Here is a 19,504-nt window from a genome sequence, read left to right on the forward strand (position 1 = left end):
GTGACGCACCAAGGGCTTTAACATCCGTCGCTCCAAATCTTTGTTGTGACGAGACAAAGAACTGAGGAATATACACTCGCGTGACACAGATGACACCACCCTTATGGCAGAAAGTGAAGAGGAACTAAAAAGCCTCTTGATGAAAGTGAAAGAGGAGAGTGAAAAAGTTGGCTTAAAGCTCAACATTCAGAAAACGAAGATCATGGCATCTGGTCCCATAACTTCATGGGAAATAGATGAGGAAACAGTGGAAACAGTGTCAGACTTTATTTTGGGGGCCTCCAAAATCACTGCAGATGGTAATTGCAGCCATGAAATTAAAAGACGCTTACTCCTTGGAAGGAAAGTTATGACCAACCTAGATAGCATATTCAAAAGCAGAGACATTACTTTGCCAACAAAGGTCCGTCTCGTCAAAGCTATGGTTTTTCCAGTGGTCATGTATGGATGTGAGAGTTGGACTGTGAAGAAAGCTGAGTGCCAAACAATTGATGCTTTTGAACTGTGGTGTTGGAGAAGACTCTTGAGAGTCCCTTGGACTGCAAGGAGATCCAACCAGTCCATCCTAAAGGAGATGAGTCCTGGGTGTTCTTTGGAAGCACTGATGCTAAAGCTGAAACTCCAGTACTTAGGCCACCTCATGCGAAAAGTTGACTCATTGGAAAAGACTCTGATGCTGGGAGGGATTGGGGACAGGAGGAGAAGGGGACGACAGAAGATGAGATGGCTGGATGGCATCCCTGACTTGATGGACATGAGTTTGAGTGAACTCCGGGAGTTGGTGATGGACAGGGAGGCCTGGCGTGCTGCAATTCTTGGGGTCGCAAAGAGTAGAACACGGCTGAGCAACTGAACTGAACTGAACTGAGACCTCTCACAAGCCCAGCATCTGGGAGAACCAAAGAGCAAGGGTAAAATGGAAACTCCTTGCTCCCCTCTCACCCCTGCACATGGCCAGGCTGTAAAAACATATTCAAGCCACTGCCCAGTCTCAGGGCATTGCCTCTCATCTCTCAGCTCCCTGCAATGTCCCCAGACTTGACTGTCATCTTTATCCTCCCAGCCATTGATGGACACTAGGCTCCAATCCCATTATCCACAGGGGACTGGGGAGGCCTCAAGTCTAAGCTGTGGTCCCTTGATGGTGCTAGATGGGAGCTGGACCTCCCGTAGCCGACCCCCTGATGCTCCGCACTGACACTACCCCTGCAAGTCTACCTTGGCTGATGGAGGACTTGAATATGGCTTCCTCCGGCAAGGGTGGGCGGCTCCTCACTGAGATTTAGTGCCTGGCCTGGCCTCCAGCCCACCCATGGCTGCCCTCCGCTGTGACCTACTGTCCCCTAGGAGCTGTGTGTGCTTGGGCATCCCCAGTGGCTCCATGGGCATCCCCACTCGCCCAGGTACTGACCCTCCCGGCCTCACCCATGCATCCTCATGGGAGTTTGCCCTGGAACCGAGCGCGTCTGGGCCCGGCCGGCAGGTGTGGCTGGCAGACACCCACTGGCCTCACCCTGTCATTAGCAGGCAGGGTTATTTCCGGCCTGACCTGGATTCTGGGCCGGCGTCTGTGTGGCTGACTGTCAGCGCCCATCAGTGTCGGGACCGCCTTCCCGTCCGCCTGTCCTTCAGTCAGGGGCTCAGGGAGCAGAGTCACACAGGGAGGCCTCTCACCTGACCCAGATGCATCACAGCAGACGGGCCTACCTCCCCGAGTGAGGAGAGATGGCAGCTTCCTGCTTCCGGGAGATCTGGCGCCCACATCCCCACTGCCTGATTAGCCAGGTCTGTGAGCGAGTCTGGGGCTGAACCAAGCTCAGAGAAGAGCCAGGGTCACCTCTCTTCTAGAAGTCATTGCTGGGTCACCTGCTCTATACATTCTTGGGGATGAGAGTCAGGTCTGACAAAAGTAGTATCCCAAAGGAGGGAAAACTCCTGGTGGTTTGTTTGTCCCCAACTCCTGGTGCTTTGCTCATACAGAACCTAGTGTGAAACACCTCCAAATGGGGAAGGAATATTCGAATGATTTTTCTCCTCATTAGCGTTCATGAATGAAAACAGACTTGAAAAGTGCTCCCTTGGATCCATTGCAGCATCAGTCAGTCTGAAACATTTTCAGACATCATCACCACCCTCTGATAAAGAAGATAAAAATGCCATCTTATCTTAAATCTTCTTAGAATGAACTCTAAAGTAATACCTGTTTCCGAAGGACAACTTGGAAAATACAGAAAAGCCAGGAGGCAGAAAACCAACCCTTGTCTCATCACTCAGAGCTACAAATATGCCATCAAAAACCAATTTGTAATTTTCTTGAATGATCACAAACGTCCATGTGAATTTTTGATTCCTGTTTCTCCCTAACCAAAACTATATACTGAATTGTCTATTCATCTCTCTCTGAGTTCTCTTCTCTCAAAGGACTCCATGTAAGCTAAGCTGATAGAACTGCCAATCGTAAAGAGACTGAAAAAATTATCAAAAGAAAGAAAGGGGAGTTAGAGACCAGAAAATCCTGTTTTCCACCTCCTCCCACTGATGACAGTGGTGATATTTGGGTCGAATATTTAGCATCAGAACTACAGAATGATCTACCGGTTGAATACCCCAGGTTGCAGGGCCAGCATGATTGGGAAATATAATAGTTGCAAAAGTTATGAATGGACTTCATTAGGGAAGCCACACCCCAGTGGGTGTGGTCTAAATATCAGGCAGCCGCCTCCTGAGATGAGAAGCCCTGGAGGAAGTGGTGTGGCCTTTACTTTGGAACCTCCATCATCTGCCCAATCAGGCCATCTAATTTTATTGGCCTATGGTCTACTTTTCCAAGAGGCCATGGAAGTATAAATAATAAAGCAAGAAAAGCAGATCCATTTGTCTGGCTGCGTAGATTTCTTCTGAATGTACTGTGAGTATGAGACCTTCTCTTTGAAAAGGTCAACTGCTTCTTATTTATTCCACACAAAGTTTGCTTCGGCTTGAAGGAGGGTACAGTCGAGTCCTGGAAGGGTTGTCTAGAAGAAAATTCTGGAGGAGTTCTAGAGCTTGGAAACCCCTCTTTTGGAGAGGGTGCTGATCAGGTGAGGCCCTGATCATTTTCCCAGATTGTCTATCTCTTGTGCTTTTCTAGAGGGTGTGGGGATGGGGATTGCCTAGGAAGATCAAGAGACCCTTCCAAATCGGGTCTGTGTCTTCCCTGTAGTTCTGGCCATAGCCAGTCCTGTCTGTGAGCTTTTTGTATATCTTTATCTCTTCCCAAGGACAGAGGCTGCATCCATCCATGTACTATTCCAGCATTGGAAAAGACTCTGATGCTGGGAAAGAGTGAGGGCAGGAGGAGAAGTGGGTGACAGAGTATGAGATGGTTGGATGGTATCACTGACTCAATGGACATGAGTTTGAGCAAACTCCAGGAGAGACTGAAGGACAGGAGAGCCTGGCGTGCTACAGACCATGGGGTCACAAAGAGTTGGACATGAGTTGGCCGACTGAACAACAAACAACAACTATTCCATGGAGAAAGTGAGGCCAAGCAGCCCATCTCATGAATTTTTGCAGAATTGTCTTAATAGATTAGATCCCTGTTCTGACCCATCAGAATGCATGTTTTGACCTCAGATAGCTCCTTTGTCCACTCAGGGCCTTGGTTTCCCTTTATAGCACAAGTGGCCCAAAGTCGATGGTCATTCAACCCACATAATCCCTCATCCTAGAATGAAGTCATAAGGTAGGAGGAACAGGCTAGGCAAAGAACTGGAAAGTGGTTGAGGATTTGGAGAAGTCTTTGGGGATGGCTGTTGACACTGCCTTAATAGAGGGAGCTCCATGCTTGGGTTTCAAAGGAGACCATGGGCTAGTCAGCAGCACTGGCATGGGCCACTTCTTGGGGACTGCTCAAATGCCCTAGTGCCTAATGCATAGCAAGGGCTCAAAATAGTTCTTAAAAAGATGAAAGCAGAAATCTCCAGGGTAAATCCAGAGATGAGATGATGGACCTGTGTTTCAGCCTCTTCTTCCCGGGAAGGAGAATGAAGTCTGTTGCCATAGTCACTAGAGTTCTTTCATGGATCGGTCTTCTGTCACTTCCAACAGGGGAAGGAGGATATGTCTCACCTCCACTGAGTTCTAAACTTGCTTTGAAAAATAATAACTTCTAATATGTCCAGAGTGATCTCTTTTAACAATATCAATCCCTTAAAGCAGGTTGGACCACAGAGCATGCCTGAGATGTCTCCTCTGGTGTGGGGCTTTTGTGCTGGTCTTTTGGGATGCTAAGGTACATCTTTAGGAAGGAAGTGTCCCTCAGGTGCCTTCTGAGTTTATCCAGGTCTTGTGCACTCTATGGAGAACTTTGGAAAGGCTTGGAGAAAAGCTGGGATCTCTGAGGGCCTGGGGTTCCTTGGGATGGAGCAGGATGCCTGTGTCCAGCCTTTGAAGACAGAGACCCCCACCACCTCTGGGAGATGGTGAGGGACAGGGAAGCCTGGTGTGCTGAAGTCCATGGGGTCACAAAGAGCTGGACACGATTCAGTGACTGAACAACAACAACCCCCTCACTTGAGTGCGGCCCTTGGGCTGGTGGCTCTCACTCATTAGGGCTCGAGTTTTAGGGGATGGGAGCTCGCCCCAAGCATCCTAAACTTTGACTTGAGGACGGATACTGCCTAAACTTTTCCTTGTTGTTCGGTTTTATCACAGGGAAGAGAAATAGAGCAGACAGGGAGGAGACAGGAGATCTGGGGAGGGTGGGTGGAGGTCTCTTCTCTTTGAAGACAATGGCTCCGAAGCTCCATGCATGGAACTGTTCTGCTGTACCCTGTGTGTGCTCCCTTTGTTAGTGCTGTTTCCTCAAACTACTGGTGATAACAAGGATGAAAGCACTTTGCAAAATTACAACTATTCTTATTGTTAAAAGTGCTATTTTAGCTCACTGCCCTCTGGTAGCTCAGACAGTAAAGTATCTGCCTACAGTGCAGGAGATCTGGGTTCAGTTCCTGGGTCAGGAAGATCCCCTGGAGAAGGGAATGGCAATCCACTCCAGTATTCTTGCCTGGAGAATTCCAGGGACAGAGGAGACCAGTGGACCATAGTCCATGGGGTTGCAAAGAGTCAGACACGACTGAGCAGCTAACACTTTCACTTTCACGCCCTCCCTGAGTTGCTGTGATAAGGAGATTCCAGTTACTGGGCTTGGCAGGATGGTGTTGCGGGTAAATGCAGTGACGGCTGGCTTGCCCTTCCATGAGTAAACCTACCCCCACCCCATAGGTAGACTTCAAGCACCTGAACTGCTAGTCCAAAGGGCTTCAGGTTTATACCTGGAATATATTTGGTTTGCATCTGTCTTTAGGATAAGTAAGTCCTGAGTCCATGCCACGCTATTACTACTAGTAAGAGAAGAAATTTTTTTTCCCACATTACTAGGGAATGTAAAACCAAGATGGTCACAGATGAGCTGAAATTCTGCTACAGATTTATCTGCCCCCTGTGTAGTCCACAAAGTTAGGTTTCCAGTTTGCTCTTTTCCTTTATTTTATTTACCTATTTTATTGGGTTGGCCAAAAAGTTCACTCGGGTTTTTCCGTAGAATATGGAAAAATTCAAACTTTTTGACCAACCCAATATTTCATTTGACTACCAAATACACACACCCCAAAATAAAAATGAGCAAAGACTTGCTCAACTTGGACAATCTATCAACTTATTGGGAAATAACCAGTCCCTCGGGTATTTTAATTGATGGGATAAAAAAAGTGGCCTCTTCAGGCATCTGGGACTGGTACCCATCTGACGAGTTCAGGTCGATTTAGGGCCTGTGATGACAGATGGAAGGGCCCAGAACTGGGGGGTAGAGTGGGCTGCTTGCGGGGGAGGAAGGCCAGACTGTCAGCACTGCATGAGCCTAAGTCGGAGGCCTGTGGGGACCGCTGTGACACAGGTTACAGAGGCAGGGGACACTAAGGCTTGGCAGGGTGGGCTGTGTCCTAAGGGGTGGGCGCAGCGAGCTGAGTAACAGCATCCAGTGGGGAGAAGGGTAGGATATCACTCCTTCCCCATTTATTAGATGCAAATGTGGAGGCTCTGTAAAGTTTTCTGGGGAGTCACTGAACAAACACATAAGCCAGAGAAGACCAATATCCGGACTTCCTATGCCCTGTGAGTGTGTTAGTCACTCAGTCGTGTCCAACTCTTGCAATCCCATGGACTGTAGCCCATCAGGCCCCTCTGTCCATGGAATTCTCCAGGCAAGAATACTGGAGTGGGTAGCCATTCCCTTCTCCAGGTCTTATTCCAATAGTCAGATCTTATTCCTGAAACTCAGTGAAGTAGGGAATCAACTTTGGGGGTCACTGACAGGGCATCACTGTAGAACTATGCATGTGAGTCATCTGTGCTTCTGGGATGGAGTTCCAGCAGTTTCCTTTCCCTGCTCCAAGTTCTGGCCCTGTCCTGCCCTGATCCAAGCTCGGCTCCCAGGGCAAGTTGCTCAAACCGCTTCCCAACCCACCTGGCTGGTCATCCTGCTGCTAGAGTGTTCTCTCAGCTCCTTGACAGCCACGTCTTCACTTCTTCATTCCCAGGCATTGGAAAATAATGCATACGTGGCCTGCCCCTCTGGATAGGAAAAACTTCTATTTTTAATCCAGGCAGTCTTTGTACGGTCCAGCCCACTACCCTGAGACATTGAATCTTTTCCATTTTCTTGTTTTCTTCCCTTTATCTGAAACAACCCTGGGAATTTTACTGATCTTCATTTCTATACTCTATTTTCAGACAGCCCCTGGAGCCCTTGTTCATCACTGACTGTCTTTAATTTTTACTAAACAGTGAGTCATTAGGAGTAAAAGGTATTTGAAGATCACCCAGGCTCAGAGAGGGGAAGGCACTTCCTCAGTGTCACACATCAGAGTCAAGACTCTTGTCTGCCTGGTAGTCCCAACATTTGAAATAAAACAAAACTTGCATTTGCTAGGATTCTTTCGCCTTGAGGTAACTGACCACATATCGCACACTGGCATCATGGAAAGTCTTAGGGTATAGTGGGCTCCAGGTGAGCTTACTCTGGGACCCAAACCTCAGTTTCTCAGCAAAGCCCTTGTAGGCACCCTATTTATGTTCTGGGTTTGCCCTGGAGTCATTCCCCTCATGGGACTAAGGGCTATGGTAGTCCCTGGGTCTACATCTCCCTGGTCAGGACATCCAGAGGAAGACAGAGGAAAACAGCACCCCAACATTTCAGCAAAGAACCCTGACATACCCCCTCACTGGATCACTTAAGTCCTCTGTCCCTCTCTGAAAACTAACAAAAGAAACTCTCTGTGCGCTGGCTGGATTAGGCCTGGCTCAGGCCCCGGTCAGCAGTAGAAGAGTGGAGGTTACCTGCCCCATTCAGGGCTATCCTTAGAGGTGGAGTTGGGGTCCTGTCCCTGAGGAATGTGAGCTGCCCAAGGGAAGGGTAGATACCTGAAAAAAAGTTTCCTTTGGAAGACAGAAAGGGATCATGGGAAGCAAAGGCAGTATCGAATAGAATTTTCAGACGCAGGATCCCAAGCTTCCTGAAGACTCATGTCTGCTGTGAAGATGGCTGTATCCACAGGACCTGGGCATAGAGGGTTTGGGGGCATGAAAAAAGTGAGGATATGGGGCTCTCCTCCGTGAGGCCTTGTGCTGCTGCTGTTGCTGCTAAGTTGCTTCAGTCGAGTCCGACTCTGTGTGACCCCATAGACGGCAGCCCACCAGACTCCCCCGTCCCTGGGATTCTCCAGGCAAGAACACTGGAGTGGGTTGCCATTTCCTTCTCCAATGCATGAAGTTGCTCAGTCGTGTCCGACTCCCAGCGACCCCATGGACTGCAGCCTACCAGGCTCCTCTGTCCATGGGTCGCTCTTCATTTATTCTCTCTTTCAGTCAATTGAAAGGAGCCTAACTGGTGCACGTCCCTGGGGCTGGTGATGCTGTGAGCATTGGCTGCTACCAGCTCACAGCTCCCCTCTCCTCTCTAGGAAACTTTAGCTCTGGTTGTAAGGAAAAATAAACCAACTCAAGCCAGCCAGCTCTAAAAGGGATATTCATTTGCTCTTATAACTTGGAAAAAAGGAAGTGGGTGGGCTGCAGGTAAAGGTCAATCCAGGAACTTCAAAGATGTCACCAAATACATATTCTCCTTTCTCTCCTTCCGTCTGTCTTTCCATCTCTCTCTCTGTCTCTCTCTCTCTCACCTTTCCTTCTATATGTGGATGTCTTGTTCACATTCAGGTCCCAGGTTTTAACATTAAGCCAGTTACCCCAGAGATAAAATGGATTTTGCATTCTCAAAGAAAGACACTGATTGATCCGACTTTTGTCCCCTTCTCATTCCTTAAGTACTCGGTGGCAGGGGGATGGAGTACTATGATGACTTAGCTTGGGTCAGATGCCCACACCATGGATTATTCTTACTGTGATCCAGTGCAGAGAAGGAAGCAATTCCTTAAACGAACTGAGATCCTGTTACTATAAGACATGGGAAGGGGTAAGCAAGAGCTATCCTCTACACTCAGACTTCTTATTCATGTCATCATTTCTAGTCTCCGAGGTGATTGCAAAGGCTAGACGTTGTAATGAATGTCAAAGCATTTATGAACTGCTATGCCCAGTACACGCTGGTCACAGTATCACTTCTTTCATTGGTTTTCCTTGTGGATAAGACAAGGGTAATGGAGTTCTTTTGTTCTCTTTTCTGCTAACCTTGGGTCTACTACTCAACAGGACAAGCTCCAAGAAAAATGAACCCCTTTCTGGGCCTGGGCCTGCTTCTGGCTGGCCTCCTCACTGCGGAAGGTCTTCTGAAGTCCAACTTCTCTCCAGAGAATCATGAAGCTGTGAGTCAGGGCCAAGTAGAGAAGGGAAAGGGGACAGCTCAGGAGCTCGCAAAGCGAAACGCAGACTTTGGACTCAAGCTGTTTAAGAAACTGTCCTTCAGCAGCCCTGACAATAACATCTTATTCTCCCCCTGGAGCATCTCTATGGCCTTCTCCATGCTGTCTCTGGGTGCCCAGGACTCCACCCTGGCTGAGATCAAGGAGGGCTTCAACTTCAGGAACATCCCTGAGAAAGACCTCCATGAAGCCTTCCATTACCTCATCCACAGGCTGAATCAGAGGAACCAGGACCAAAGGCTGGGGCTCGGGAATGCCTTGTTTATTGACCAGAAGGTAAAGCCCCAGCAGAAGTTTCTGACAGAAGTCAGGAATATGTACAAGGCAGACACCATCCCCACCAACTTCCGGAACTCAGAAAATGCTCAGAAGCAGATCAATAACTATGTCAGTCAGAAAACCCAGGGGAAAATCAACAACCTAGTCAAGAATATAGACCCTGGCACTGTGATGCTTCTTATCAACTATATTTTCTTTCGAGGTAAGGCTTAGAGTATGTTGGCATGTAGACTTGAGTCAGATTCAATGGTTGTCTACTTACTTGCTCTGTGACTCTGAAGTCACATGTAATTGCTCTCTTTGAATCCTACTTCTCCTGTCTGAAAAAGGAGTACCTTGATACATAGCTGATAGGGTGGTTATTAGTATTCAAAGTGAAAATGAATGATAAATGAATGCCTCATATGTGCGTTTTTATGATTACTGATTATCCTAAGACAACATTGGTTGTAGAGGTTGAAGTGTCATCCGTTTCCCTATTTCTTAGATCAGGAAAGTGAAATTCAGAGCGAGATTAATTAATTTACTCAAAGCTACAAAGCCAGCTAATGAAAGTCAGGAGTAGAATTCACTTCTCTTGACCTGATGGCTATGCTTTCCATCACTCCAAGTAGATGCCCAGGATGGTGACCGTGTTGATGATCACACTATGACCATGATCACATTGGTAGGTGCCTTGGTCTTCTCACCACATGTTATAGACTCCCCAAGTCTGAGGATGAGGTATTGAAAAAGAAGATGAAAGTATATTCCCTAATTCAAGCTGCATCTACCACACGATACACACCCAGTCACAGCACACACACACAAATGTTGGCCAACATAGGTGAGAATGAGAAGCCAACATCCCTAGGACCAGGCAAGGCTGTTGGGGCTGTCAACAACATGATCCTGAATATGGAAGTTCAGCTCTCCCAAAATCCACAAGGAGATGGATGGTTATGGGGTAAAACAGGAGTGGTAATGGTAGACTGTCCAAAGCAGGGAAGAAAGGAAAATTAGGAATTTCCCAAAGGCCCTACGTCCTCTGTATGACAGCAAGAACCATAGCGACAGTGATGTGATGGTGCCGAGCATCCACTCAACACTTACCTACCCACAGTCACTGAGCTGTGCTGCCCTTCCCCACCGAGTCTCACAGCAGCCTTGTGAGATTCCCATCAATACCCCCAGCTGGCAAACAAGGACACAGAAACCCAGGGAGGTTGAGACACTTGACCAAGGTTTTGTCTGGCAATAAAGCCAGACATTTGAGCTTGGGGAGTTGGACCTAAGGGCCTTATATTGGGGGCTCTGAGGGTAGCAAGTGGAAAGACCCAGGTCTGAGTTTATGCCATCAGAGAGGTCTCCGGGTCAAAAATAGAGAATCAAAATGCCCAGTTTTAAGAGTTCACTGCACTTCAGCATGCTCCCAAGGGCAGTCTGTTAGTTTAGTTTTCTTAGTCCTACATGAGAGTGGCTTCTCCAGGGCTGACTTGGAGTAGACATGAGAATTTTCACTCAGACCCAAATAGCCCCCACTAAGTGTGATCCAGGGTCTGCTTCTGTAACAGAATCCACAGGCTTTCTCAGCCTCAGGAGCCTTGAGTCTTGGGGCAGTCTGAAGTTCCCCTCTTAGTCAGCAGCCCTGGTCTTGGCTTTACTGGAATAAATGATAACTGGGACCAAGCTCACGTCCCCTGAGGTGTTCAGGGCATGGCATGAGGCCAAGGATTCCTGTGCACCGGCTCTGATACACCAGAGCCTTCTTTAAGTCCGTGGGGACAGAGACCCCATGGTTAACAGGATCCAGTAGCCCCTTCTCCCTCAGGACACTTACGTCACTCTGTTATTCTTCCATCTTAAGCCAGGTGGCAACATGAGTTTGACCCAAAGGAAACGAAAGAGGAAGATTTCATTCTGGATAGAAACAAGACCGTGAAGGTGCCCATGATGTTCCATGTGGGCATGTATAAAGTGGGGCATGACGACCAGCTTTCCTGTACCATCCTGGAAATGCCTTACCAGAGCAACTTCACGGCCATCTTTGTTCTTCCTGAGGAGGGCAGAATGAAGCAAGTGGAGCAAGCCCTGGGGCCGGACACTTTTGCCAGATGGAAGAAGTTACTCGTACGAAGGTAAGGAGGGTGCCTGACGTATGCAGTACCTTCCGTCTTCCTCCCTCTCCTCCATTGTCTTTGCTTCTTCTTTCTCAGATTCATTGAGCTCCTACCCCATGGATAAGCCCGTTCTGGGCTCCATGATGAATTTATATTTTGGTAGGAAGTATGCTAGAGAACAAGTCATAGAAATGTAGATACTTAAACATTGTAAGAGTGCAGAGGATGAAGCAACTTGGTGGGCAGTGGTGATCAGGGAGGGCTGCATGGAGTAGGTGGCATTGGTGCCACATCTTCAAGGCTGAATAGCAGTACATATGGAAGGATGAGGAGAGACAGAATCCTAGGCAGAAGGAGGAGAAACCCTAGGTGAGGTGTCCTAGGTGAGGACAAGCCCAAGTGGGGTGTCAAAGGGAGCTGTGAGTTGTACATTGTACATAGGATGTTTTCAACCATGGTGTCATAATGAAACCAGTGAAGGATGAGCCAAGTAAGTTGTATTAATAATAGTTGAGGGACTGAAGTCACTAAATACTTTTCTTTTCAAACGTAAAATTAAAACAGATTTAAGGTAAGCCTCCAGAATCTCACCCAGGCACGAGCCTACTGACAGCTTTTCTTGGGAAGGATGAGAGCTAGAATTAAGAACTGAGGAGTTGACATCAGTGTAGACCTGCAAGGCGCCTTGAAGGCTTCTGGGCTAGGACAGGGTCTGTGGCAGCCAGGAGACATGGTGATATTACCAAAACCGGAGGTCTTGCTGCTCACTCCTCAAAAGCCAATAAAGAGACAAATTGATGGGAAGAAAAGTTTACTTTACTTTGGATGCCAGCAGTGGGGCAGGGAATGGGAGGAAGGGCAGACTGCTGTCTAAAGGCCGATTGACAATCAGTGACCAAGAGCTTTTATAGAAGGAGGGAGGGGGCTCCATGCAGAAACCTCTGGCAGTCATGTTGAAATTGGTCATCAGTGGTCTGATCATCATCTGGATTGTTTTAAGTCTTCAGATCCAGGGTTGGTTTGTTCCCTTTTCTTTGAGGCCAGTTCTCGGAACTGTGACCACTTGTGTCATGGCTATCGTCTGATCATCATGTAGCTAACTGCTTCTACCTGGTAGCATTGTCAGTATCTACAAGACAGCTCGAAGGATATGGTTCAGAATATTATCTGAGCCCTTGAGAGGAACTAAAAGTCTTTGACCTTGTTTGATGATTAAACTATAATTATTTGGTCTCATTTGACTGCCTTCCTTTGTTTCTGCCTTTTTCTCACTTCTCTGATTAAACTTATTCTTTGGCTAAAGTTTTCCCACAGACAAAAAGCAGGTGGAGGACGTGCAGGGAAGAGACCACAGGGCCCTGCTCCATTTCAGTGGGTCTATGAGATGGAAAGGGGAGCTTCCACTTTGGTAGAAACAATGTCAGGATATCTCCTTGGTCCTTTTGTTCTCTCTTCCACCTTGGCTCCACCATAATTCTCCATCCAAAAGTCCTTTTCTGAGAACCTCTGCCACGCCCAACATGCTGTCAGGAGTGGCGGAGGGTTCTAAGAGAGGCAGAGACAATGCTAGGACTGAGCTGGGCTGTCCATGAGTGATAAGTGAACCAACAGAGTTTCCTTCACATGGGAACAAGTCTTTGGAGAAATTGAAGAACGCGTCTTAGATATCCAGATTTAGCTGCCAGCTCATGGGAGAGAAATTCTATTTCTGAACGATAAAGTCTAACTCTACTATGACTCCCCATTTCATTCAGAAAAAGAATAATAATAACCACACACACACAAAAAAGAAACTTGCCGGACTCCTCTGCCCCCTTGAAAGCTTGCTCAGCCTTTCCCTCTACTCCAGCATTCCTGATCCCCAAGTCAATCTGTGTATTTTTCCCATGGCACTTACTGAGACTCCCAGTCCATGTATCTACTCTTTGTCTCCCTTTTGTTGTGATGGTTTTATTGTCTTTCTTCCCTAGTAGAGCACAAGTTCAAAAGCATGGATTTTTGCCTGTTCTAAATGCATCTAAGCATGTAGAACAGAGCCTGGTATACAGTAGGCACTAAATAAGCTTGTGTCAAATGAACAGATAAGTGGAAAGGTAAGTTTGAGAGTCATTGGGCCTATCGTGGATGTTAAAATCCAAGGCGCAGAATGAAATCCTCCAAGAGGGAAAAAAGATAGAACAGATGATGGGGGAAAAAAAACAAAAGAAAGGAGGACCTGGTGGGAGGCAGGCTGGGAGCACTTCAATGGTGAGCGACAGGCGAGGAGGTGGAGCCAGCAAAGGATGAGAGAAGGAGCACCCAGGGATGGAGGGGAGGGCAGAGGGCATGGATCTGGGTGGGACTGCTTCAGAATGGATTGACTATCAGGTGCCGCTTCCTGATTTTTGGCTCTGGCTCTAACAAGCCAAGGTCAGTGGCCGCTCTGGAAAATGGTTTGAGCCAGTAATAGAAGTGGGCTCCCTAGTGGCTCAGTGGTAAAGAATCCGCCTGCCAGCACAGGAGCCGCGGATTCGATCCCTGGGTCCAGACAGTCCCGTAGAGAAGGAAATGGCAACCCACTCCAGTATTCTTGCCTGGGAAATCCCACGGACAGAGGAGCCTGGAGGGCTACAGTCCATGGGGTCGCAAAAGAGTCGGATACTACTTAGCAACTGAGAGACAACAGCAACAAATAATGGGAGGACAAGTTTTGTTTTGTTTCGTTTCCTCTCTGCTCTGAAAGAAAGACGTGGGCTGGAAGCTGAAGATGTGACTAGAGGCCAAGGGAATTGATTTTGCTTTTGAACTGAGGACGAGGGTTGTTCGAGCCTGCGGTCTGCCCCTGAGGGCAGTCCAGTAGAAGCCATTTATGGACTGTGCAGGAGGGAAAAAAAACATAGGCAGGAATGAGGTCCTTGGAGAGGCAGAAAGAAACGGGGTCCGTGACCCCGTGGACAGGAACCCAGGTTCCACAGGGGCCTCAGCATGGCTGACCCCAGGGCAGGGACACCAACCCAGGTCCCGACCACAGAGAATCTGAAGCGGCTCATTCAAGGCTGAGAGGATGAACACTTGCTCTCTGACTGCTGAGCCTCCGATGCACGATGCACGAGGCACGCACTTTAGCCCCTTCTGGTCTGTGGTTGCCATGGTCACCGTCCTCATTTTCATACAAATGGCTTAAAGAGGTGACATCATCTGATCCCAACCACAGAGCTCCTGGAAGGCAGAGTAGATCTGAACTCAGTTCTGCCAGCTTCCCATCTCAGGGCCTTGCTACCTCGAGAGCACCAGATTGCTGGCATCAGCTCAGCGCATGGGTGTGGCTGAGGCTATAGTGGAGAGACCCTCCATGGCTGCCCTGAAGGGGTCCTGAGACAGGGGGGCTCGGGGACATTGCTGTGGATGAGGGCTCGGGTAGTTTGATAGAAAAATAAGAACGCAAGTCAGAGAGCCTGGATGTTTTAACAACCCATCCCAGGAGACTTCTTTGATGGTCCTGTGGTTAAGGCTGAGCTCCTGATGTAGGAGGCCCCAGTTCAATCCCTGGTCAGGGAAGTAGACCCCACCCGGCACAACTAAATTTTTTTCTTTTTTTTAAGTCCAGGCTTAAGGAGTCTCTCTTTATTCTGTGGATAGAGAAAAATTCTGAGACCTCGGGGGCTGGGAGGCCAGATGCCTCGTCACCATCCTAAAGCCTGCCTGGAAAAACGGCAGGGCCCCGCTGTTCATCTTTGTCACTTTGTCCTCCCTAGGGTCGCAGATGTGTTTGTGCCCAGGTTGACCATCACCAGTAACTACGACCTGAAGAAGATGCTTTCCCACCTGGGCATCAGCAAAATCTTTGAGGAACACGGTGATCTCACCAGGATCTCCCCTCACTGGAACCTGAAAGTGGGTGAGGTAAGCCTGCCTGGCCGGGATGCGGCCCTCCTCCAGCTCAGGGACCCGCCTTACCGCCCCGGGCCAGACACACTCTCACAGCAGCTGCATGAGCCAAGAGTGCCCCCACCAGTCAGGCCAAGCCTGACTGCCCCGAACCACCTATCAGTTCAGTTCAGTTCAGTTCAGTCACTCAGTCGTGTCCAACTCTTTGCGACCCCATGAGTCACAGCACGCCAGGCCTCCCTGTCCATCCTGGGCAAATCACGTACCCTCCCAAGCCTCATGTTTCTAGTCTTCAAAATCAGACCTGTCGATCTCCTAGTCCTACTTTGGAAGTTGGTTCAGTGCAACAACGGATGGAGGCTTGGAGCAGTCGTCAGGCCTAGAAGTGACCCAGGCTTGGGAGGAGTAAGTTGTGAACATTTTTCTACATAATGTAGAGATAAGCAAGCTAAGGACCCCTTGGTCTCCACCAAGGCTGAGCCCCTGCCTGCTGGTGACAGTCAGAAGGACCAGATGGTGCGGGGAGGCGCCCAGACGTAGCAGACAGACTGCAATACACCAGGGACTGCCCTGGTGGTCCAGTGGTTAAGACTTCGCCTTCCAATGCAGGGGGTTAGGGTTCAGTCCCTGGCCGGGGGTCTAAGATTTCACATGCCTCATGACCCCAGAAACCAAAACATAGACCAGAAGCAATGTTGTAACAAATTCAGTAAAGACTTTAAAAATGGTCCACGTTTAAAAAAAAAATCTTAAATTAATAAAACACAGGACATCAGCGAAATTCAAATTTCATATAAGTGATGAATGAATGTTTTTTTGTATAGCCTAAATATTGCATGGGATATACTTACGCTGAAAATTTCATCATTTATCTGAAATTCAAATTTAACTGGAAATTCAAATTTATCCATACTTTTATGGCAATCGTACTTTGAGGTTCAAAGGGCACTGAGATCGGGGAAGATTTCAGCAAGCAGAGACAGGTGGGAGGAAGATCTTCCAGGAGGAAAGCACCTCAGCCTGAGGCTGGGAGGTGAGAAGGCGTGGAGTCTAGGGGCTGGAGTTGACAGCTGTGATTCTATGTGTAGACATCAACTATTGACTTGCCAGTAAAATAATTAGCATTCTGTAGAACAGAGTGAGATGACGCTAGTGGTAAAGAACCCACCTGCCAACGCAGGAGATGTAAGAGACTCGGGTTCTATTCCTGAGTTAGGAAGATCCCCTGGAGGAGGGCCTGGCAACCCACTCCAGTGTTCTTTCCTGGAGGATTCCATGGACAGAGGAGCCTGGCGGGCTACAGTCCATGGGGTCACAAAGAGTTGGACATGACTGAAGGGACTTAGCAGCAGCAGAATGGAGTGAAATGTATCAATATTTAACAGAAGCCCATCAATTTTCCAGTGTCCATTACTTCCTCACGGATGTTGATACCTTTGGGGTGGATCTGGGGCCTGAGTTATCTCTAACAGCCACCCTGGAATCAGACTCCCTCTTAACATTCCACCAGGAGGATGAAAGGAGTCCAGAGGGGCTGGCTGCTTTGGGCCAGGGGTGCCTTCACCTCCCTCCCATCCAGCTAAAGTTCAGCACAGCCTTTCTGCAATTATTACCATTGATGAATCCCTGCGAGTCTTGGGAAACATAGAAAATCCCACTCCGTCTCCCCTCCCAGTAACTGATGCTCTCCTGCATCACTTTTTCTTTCAAGCTGCATCTGCTTGTTGAGTATCCTTAACTGATGACAGCAGAGCAGCTGTGAGCCCTGGGGTCACTGGCACCAGTCAAGTTACCGGGTGACTCAGGCAGAGGCCTCTTCTTCTCTGAGCCTTGTTGACTTAAAAAATAGTCACAGTCTCCAAGTTGAGAGTTATGTTTTATTCGGTGGGAATTTTTAAGACTGCAAGCCTGGAAGACAGCATCTCAAGTAACCCTGAGAAAACTGTTCAGAGGAAGTAGGGGTGTGGGGGGGGTGAAGGAGTTAGGTTATATAGAAGTTGGTGACAAGGGGCAGGTAGTCTGAACATCAAAAGATTATTGTTAATTAAGGAAAACCAGAGATTTCAAGTTAAGGAATTCACTGTTTTTCTGTCTGGGAAGATGCAAGAGTCTGGCTTCACTGAAATCATTCCTTTCATATGTATCTCAGCTATCTGGGACCAGCATCCTGTGATTTGATTTTTCACATCCTTAGTTCCTTGACCATCATTGGATCCTAGGCATTGTTCTTTCTGAGTGCTCCCCAGGCTCAGGAAGTCCCATCTGGAGGGCCGGAATAGCTGATGGCTCTGACATCCTTATTTATTGATATGGCAGGAAATACTTCATTTCAAGGGTTTCCCTGGTGGTGCTAGTGGTAAAGAACCTGCCTGTCAAAGCAGGAGAAGTAAGAGAAGAGGATTTGATCCTTTGGTTGGGAAGATCCCCCAGAGGAGGGCATGGCAACCTGTTCTAGCACTCTTGCCTGGAGAATCTCATGGACAGGGGAGGCTGGTGGGCTACCACTCACAGGGTCACAAAGAGTCGAACAGGACTGAAGCGACTTAGCACGCATGCAAGCGCTCTGTTCCACAGCCTCTTGTTAGCTTTTGCCTATCCAGGGCCTCCAAGTGGCTTCCCAAGCACTGACCCTACTCCCGTTTCCCGCAGGCGGTGCACAAGGCTACCCTGAAGATGGATGAGAAGGGCACAGAGGGAGCCGCGGGCTCCGGAGCGCAGACGCTGCCCATGGAGACACCGATTCGGGTCAAGATAAACCACCGCTTCCTGCTGATGATCTGGGAGACTAAAATGAATAACCTGCTCTTCTTTGGAAAGATTGTTAATCCTTCTGGGAGATAAGGCAGAAACCCGACCTCCTGCAGACCCCAGCTATGTCCTGGGGTTGGATGCGTTTTGTCTCCTTGAGACCACAGGGACTTTCTCATCTCATCTCACATTATCCTGAGCTCTCCACACCACCATCCAAAGAGGCAGCACCACTGGCTTCTGGGCCCCATTTCCCCCCCTTAGCCCCCTCACCGCCCATTCAAATTTCAGGATTAGATGCCCCATTCCCACCCAGTTGATAGTAACCTTCTCCCCCGCCCCTGGTAGGCAGAGGGGTTTTATGATTTAATAAACAACACTCCCAAGATCTGCTGACTGTTGGTGGATAATATGGGGATGCTGTGAGCCAAGGAGAGTACCCGCCTGGGGTTCAGAGTGAAGGAGACCTGGGCTCAAATCTCAGAAACAAAGAGTCTTTGGGAAAGTCATATGCTCTCCGCACTTATGTTTCCCCATAGAACTAGACCAAGACTGAGGACAATGATACTTCTCCAGGGCTCCGAGGAGGCTAGCACACCACTTGAGAAGAGTTAGTTCCCCTTTGTGAGCCCTTGGCTTGGGGTGTTTGGCATGTGAGCTACACAGATATCCTCCGCACAGGGTCCCCTTGGGAGCTTTGTGCTCAGCCAAGCATCCAGGCAGATGACAAAACAGCAGTGGGGCTGGTCCAGCATTAGGCGGATGAAACCCAGAGTAGCAGTAGCCAGGAGACCCAGCACAAGGTTTGTCTGACTCCAGAGCCGCTATTTTGGGCACAGCGTGGAGAGCATGAAGTTTGAACCTGTCAGCAAGCTCAGCTGAAGAGTTAATCATTTCGGTTCACCTACCCAGAAAGCATGGCCATGCAGGGTCTGCCTATAACCACTAGAGGGCACCTGTGTTCACAGGACTAAGTATGCGTGTGGGGTTTCTTTAAGCACCTGATTGCTTGGTGAATACCCAAAGCCAGTGCTGAAGGTGTTTAAGGAGGAAGGGATCCTCACTGGCTTGGCACTCAGAAGTCTGCTGCTGCTAAGTTGCTTCAGTCGTGTCCAACTCTGTGCGACCCCAGATGGCAGCCCACCAGGCTCCCCCGTCCCTGGGATTCTCCAGGCAAGAACACAGGAGTGGGTTGCCATTTCCTTCTCCAAGAAGTCTGAGCTGGCAGCAATTGCCATCCCCTGGCAATTCACGGCTCACCATGCCTCTTCTGTCCTGGTTACAGCTACCCTGCCCGCAGCCAGAATGGACATTCGTATGAGACGTGTGGGAAGTGAGGCTCAGAGAGACTAAGTGACTTCCTGTGTCTTCGTGGTTAGTGACAGGCAGCAAACAGCCATGCCATCTGGTCTAGGGCGGGAAGGGAGGGGTTCCACATAGACCTGGGGGCCCAGCTAGTTATTGCATTTCTCAGATCCAGTCCCAGGTGAGAGAGCTGCCCTGCCCCATTTGGCATGTGCGTGCACGCACGTGTGTGTGTGTGTGTGCGCATACGTGTGTTCAGTAAGCACCTCCTCCTCTGTCCCGGGCCCT

General features: G+C 48.7%; 1 protein-coding gene across 3 annotated transcripts in view; it reads left to right on the forward strand.

Annotated features, from left to right (window-relative positions):
* LOC147349073 (serpin A12-like) overlaps positions 1–18,299 on the forward strand; it is a 36,854-nt gene extending 18,555 nt beyond the window's left edge. Inside the window, exons 1-5 of one of the 3 annotated variants that reach the window (XM_086365207.1) lie at positions 1,697–3,080; positions 8,749–9,399; positions 11,044–11,314; positions 15,031–15,178; positions 17,813–18,299. In XM_086365207.1, the coding sequence (XP_086221333.1) occupies positions 8,766–9,399; positions 11,044–11,314; positions 15,031–15,178; positions 17,813–18,004 (1,245 nt within the window). In that variant the 5' untranslated portion in view covers positions 1,697–3,080; positions 8,749–8,765 and the 3' untranslated portion in view covers positions 18,005–18,299. Of the gene's footprint in view, positions 1–1,696; positions 3,081–8,748; positions 9,400–11,043; positions 11,315–15,030; positions 15,179–17,812 lie in introns of those variants that run through there. The other 2 variants (XM_086365206.1, XM_086365204.1) reach the window with 2 other exon arrangements.
* Positions 18,300–19,504: the final 1,205 nt, after the last annotated feature.

The sequence above is a fragment of the Bos grunniens genome, chromosome 21, assembly GCF_055505025.1.
Source record: "Bos grunniens cultivar Pamir isolate PY7600 chromosome 21, Bosgru_T2T1.0, whole genome shotgun sequence".
Classification (NCBI taxonomy): domain Eukaryota; kingdom Metazoa; phylum Chordata; class Mammalia; order Artiodactyla; family Bovidae; genus Bos; species Bos grunniens.